The sequence below is a fragment of the Chenopodium quinoa genome, unplaced genomic scaffold (assembly GCF_001683475.1).
Source record: "Chenopodium quinoa cultivar QQ74 unplaced genomic scaffold, ASM168347v1, whole genome shotgun sequence".
NCBI lineage: Eukaryota > Viridiplantae > Streptophyta > Magnoliopsida > Caryophyllales > Amaranthaceae > Chenopodium > Chenopodium quinoa.
The window spans coordinates 604,335-609,468 of NW_018744704.1; the positions used below are offsets into that span (position 1 = coordinate 604,335).

Sequence of the window (5,134 nt, forward strand, 5' to 3'; positions counted from 1 at the left end):
TGCTTCTTGGGATAGTAGGAGAGCTACAATAATTGTGAAGACAGTGAAAGGTGTTCACACTTGTCAGAGAAATATGAAGAAAAATAGGCAGCTCAAATCAAGTTTTGTTGCAAAGGAATATCTAGATGTGATTAAAACCAGGCCACATTGGCCAGCAAAAAAGATTATTGAGTGTGTAAGGAAGGCATACAAGATGCTGGTCACCAAATACTTTGACTATACAGTTAAATACACTGCCCATAGACTGTTACATGGGTCAATGCAAGACCACTACAACAAGCTAGGAGGGTATTTGAAGGCAATAGAGGAATGCAGTCCTGGAACAGAATTGGAGCTTGTAACTGACACTTAACAGCGGGCTTTCCCACCAATTTTCCAGAGACTGTTCATATGTTTTGAAGGTTTGAAAACTGGGTGAATGCAAGGTTGTAGGAAGGCCTTGGCAGTGGATTCCTGTTTTCTGAAGACCTTTATGGGGGGTCAACTGTTGGCTGTTGTTGGCAGGGACAGTAATGACCAGATGTTCCTAGTGTGCTGGGCTGTAGTTGAAGGTGAAAACAACTCCAGCTGGGAGTGGTTCTTCAAGAAACTTGCTGCTTGTCTAAATCTGGAAGAAGGATAAGGGATCTCAATCATTTCTGATGAGCATCAGGTATGATTCCTAACCTAATTCTTTAGATGAGCTAATTTTATATACTTGCTTATAATAGTGGACTATGCTCAATTGAATTCTCTATTGTTTGTTTTGTAATTTGACAGAGTATAGTGCATAGTGTCTCAACTGTTCTGCCTAAGGCAGAGCACAGACACTATGCTAGACACATATTTTCTCACTAGCACAAGAAGTATAAAAGAGATGAGCTGAAATTGATGTTTTAGAGGATTGTAAAGTCATACAATATGGCTGATTATAATGAAGGACTTGAGAAGTTTGCAGAGTTGAATGTGGATGCAGCCAATGACTTCAAATTGCTAAGGCCTGAATTATTTTGCAGAGCTTTTCTGAATCCTGCAGTCAAGACTGATGCAATTACTTCAAACATAGCAGAGACATTCAATGGGTACATCATTCAAGCAAGGACCAAGCATTTGCTCTACATGTTAGAAGACATAAGAGCTGCATTGATGCAGAGAATGGTGGTGAAAAGGCAAGCTATGATGAAAGCCACCTCAATACTTTGTCCAAGAATTCAAGCCAAGTTGGAAGCTGAGAAGGCAAAGGCTGCAGAATGTGAAGTAACTCCTTCCTTTGAAATCCTTTTCAATGTTAATTACAACTTAGATCAGCTAGTGGTGAATTTGGAAAGTAGGAGCTGTACTTGTAAGAAATGGGACATGCTTGGCATCCCATGTTGCCATGCAGTGGCTTCCATATATTTTCTGGGCAAGGAACCAGAGCTGTTTGTGGATAAATGCTACTACAGGGACACTTATTTGTTAGTGTATGCAGGTAACTAATCTACCATTAAGGCATGCATTTTGGTTTTTCTTTTCTAGATTTTGTTGTGAACTAATGCCTTTCTTTTCTGGATTTTGTTAGGCTCCATTCCACCAATTGAAGGTGAAAGGCATTGGCCAGTAGCGTCTATGCCTATTGATCCTCCACCAATCAAAATTGGTCCAGGGAGGCCAAGGAAAAATCAAATCAAAGATCCATATGAGAACCCCAAAAAATTTGGTTCCTTGACAGAACAGGGATTGAAATGACTTGTTCCCTCTGCCAAATAAAAGGGCATAATAAAAGAAAGTGCCCTAAGAAGGACAATGTACAACCACCTGAACCTGCTCCAAAAAGGGCTAGAGGGAGGCCTTGCAAGGATGCTGAACATACTGCAACTGCAACTGCACCTTAACCTACACCAACATCTGTGCAATCCACTCATGATACACGCTCTTCTAGACAACAAATTGATACAACCCACCACTCCCTAACTGCTCAACCTACCATACTTGGTAGAGGAGGAAGAACAATAATAATGGGTAGGGGATCAAGGGGTGGAAGGGGTAGAGGAGGTGTTGCTGCCAATGCTGGAAGAGGAAGGGGTTCAGATGTTGCTGGCTCTAGCAGAGGTGTTTCAAGTGGGAACAGGGGAGTAGGAAGGGGCAGGGGTAGTACCAGGGGTAGAGGAAGGAACCATGTATATTTTCCTAGTTGTACATAGCTTATTTGTATGTTGTAACTTGTATTTTTTTGCTTATTTGGTGATGTGTTATAACTGTTCAGGTCCTATAAGGTGTAGGTGTATTCATTGCATCAGATGGAACTGCAATGACTAGTGTAAGTGCCTTTATGTTGTCAATTTATGTGTGTTTGATTTAGCTTGCAATTAATGTTATACTAATGTTAATCTGCTGTTGTATCTGTGTGCAGACCCAAGCCAATCAAAGGATAACAAGATCAGCTATGGGTTGGTTCCAGTGCAGTCAAGAAAGTCAACGTTCCACCTTACATCAACCAACTCAATAGTCAACTAAGTAGTGGCATGAACAGTGACTCACTTTTGGTGTAATGAACTAATTAAGTGTTTTGTACTTTGTTTATGTACGCTTTTGGGAACAGTTTTCTGGGCATGTTGGCTTATAGAAGTCAATATGCATATTACAATGTAATGGCATGAACTATGGCAGGGTTCAAATTGTGTATTTTGGACTAAACATTGTCAACTTATTATGTTCAATATAACAACTTTTTGAAATGTGTTCATTTCTATATGATAATTGAAGTTGTAAGCAATTTTTTGTCAAAATAACTTCCTTTTATTCATCAAATCATTACAGCATACATATCTTGCATAGCCACCAGGTTTTTTGACCATACATGTCACAAATGCCCAACATACAATCATTTCCCAACCTAAACTAACTTATTCACTCTAACCAACTATCATCTGCACAACATCACTGTCATGCCTTCAAATACAGTAAAAGAAAAGCAAAGAAAATCCATGACACAAACAGAGCAATGGAGAAGTTTTTTTCATTCCTTGACGCCTTCATTAGTTTAATTCTAGTGTGGCAAAGCTCCATTTTGGTATCATTCAACTCATCCTCCTTAATTCCCAAATTCTTCTCAACTTTTTTCAACTACTCCTTCATGAAATCAATTTCAATCTCTTTTTCAGCAACTTGAGTATCTCTTTCAAAAACCTGGAATCGTAGATCTTCAAGGTCCATTTTATTAGCATTAACCCACTAAAAGAATCCAAAATCACCCTCCTGTAAAAAAAAAAAAACCCAGAATCAATTGAATTTGAAATCCCTAATTTGATTTTCCCAATTGAATTATCTTAAGTTCAATAGCAAAAACAAAAAATTCTCACTTCCCACCACACTTACAGGCCATTTAGGGCATCCATTGAACTTCATACCCACATTATCGCCATTCCTCACCATCCAAATTACAGCTTCTACACCGCATTTGCACTTCAATTTTGGGGGACCCCGACCAACTGACCTTGACGAAGATGATCCAGTTGAACCAATGTGCCTCCTACTAGCCATTGCAACCAAATTTCAGTGAGAATAGAGGAATTGATAGGGGAATTTGAGAGCAACAATGGCGTTTAAGGAAGAGAGAAAACAGAAAGAAGAAGAAGATCCAACAAAATAAAAGGAATATCACCGTGGCATTTTAAACAAAATAAAAAAAAAAAAAATTAGAAGGAATATCATCGTTAGAATCCACGTAGGACTAATACCAGCTACAACAAGTGAGGTAACCTGTAGGGACCATTAAAAATTAAAGGCACCCAAAGGTCGGATTATTAAATAATAATCGATATGTGGGATTATTAATTTTGAATGGCCCAAAGGTGGGATTATTACAGTGGATTTTTCCTAAATAAATAAACAATAATAAAATAAAAAAAAAAAAAGAGCTAGTACTTTAGTGGTGTAAATATCACAACAAATAAGTACTATCTCCCTTCTAAGATGATATTAATATTTGATTATGATATTTATAAGTACTCACGGATTATATAGATTCAGATGAAGTTTTTTTATTAAGACGATTATTGATCGAATCTATAAGGTAATTAGTTCTAATGTGTTATATACTTGTGTTGAAATTTTGTTTTCTTAGAAATTATTTATAAGTGTCATTTAGTTTTTTATTATTAATGATTCCTTTTTCTTCTTGCCCAAAAAAAAGTGTCACAACAAATAAGTACTATATTCGTTTTTTTCGTTCTTTCCATTCTGAAATTTTGGCACTATTTGGAACATGATAGAATCTTCCAATTTATTCTCAATGTCTAAAAAATAAAAAAGGTCAAGACCCTGTTTGGTAATTAGCTGGTACTTGATTGACATAGTTGATTGTATTAGCTGATTTGACTAGCTATTTATCTTAGCTAGTTTGACTAGCTGGTTATAATTAGCTGATTGTATAAAAGTGTTTGGTAAATAGATGTTAATTGTTAGTTGTTTTAGTGTTATTAAGAGCCAAAAAAACTAATTGTTCAATAAGCTAATGTTAAAAAGCTCTTATAATGAGCTTTTTCTAAAAGAGCTTTTTAAGCCCAAAAAGCTCTTTTAATAAGCTATTTACCAAACACCTATATTAGCTTTTTTAATTAGTCAAACCTCTAATTGGGTAAAATAAGCTAAAAGTTCTTTAAAAAGATTTTTACCAAACAAGGCCAAAATACACTTTAATAATAATCCCAGCTATTGGTGATTTACTTCTAATAATCCCTTCTAAGGTTTATAATCTAATAATCCCAACTATGCTATGTCTTTGCCTCCAGTGGTCCCAACCGGTCAACAACTTGTTGTAACAGGTAACCACTACATATGTCAGCACGTGATTGGTCTAAAATTTAAAAATAAATAAATAAATAAACAGCCACCGCCCCCTCCTCTTCTGCCAACCCCCAGCCCATCGAAAAACAGCCTGTCACCCTCCCTAACCCCTGAAACCACCCTAGTCGGCCCACTCCTACCCCCTAAACCACCCACCCTCCCTCTACAACAACTTCCCCACCGTCAAAATCGACTCTCCTCCCTTCCCCAACCCTCAAATTGGCCCCCTAGGCGGTTTCGACGGTGTGAGAAAAGAGGGGGAGCGACACTTAAGTTTTTTTTTTTCTTTTTGGTTTTCCGGCGAAGGGGGAGGGAAGAGAGGAGAGTG

General features: G+C 37.5%; 1 protein-coding gene across 1 annotated transcript; it reads left to right on the forward strand.

Moving 5' to 3' along the window:
* The first annotated feature begins 900 nt into the window (after positions 1-900).
* Positions 901-1,707, forward strand: LOC110702843. Its single transcript, XM_021880585.1, has 2 exons — positions 901-1,450; positions 1,541-1,707. The coding sequence occupies exons 1-2, from the start codon at positions 901-903 to the stop codon at positions 1,705-1,707; spliced, it is 717 nt and encodes a 238-aa protein (XP_021736277.1).
* The last annotated feature ends 3,427 nt before the right edge of the window (positions 1,708-5,134 follow it).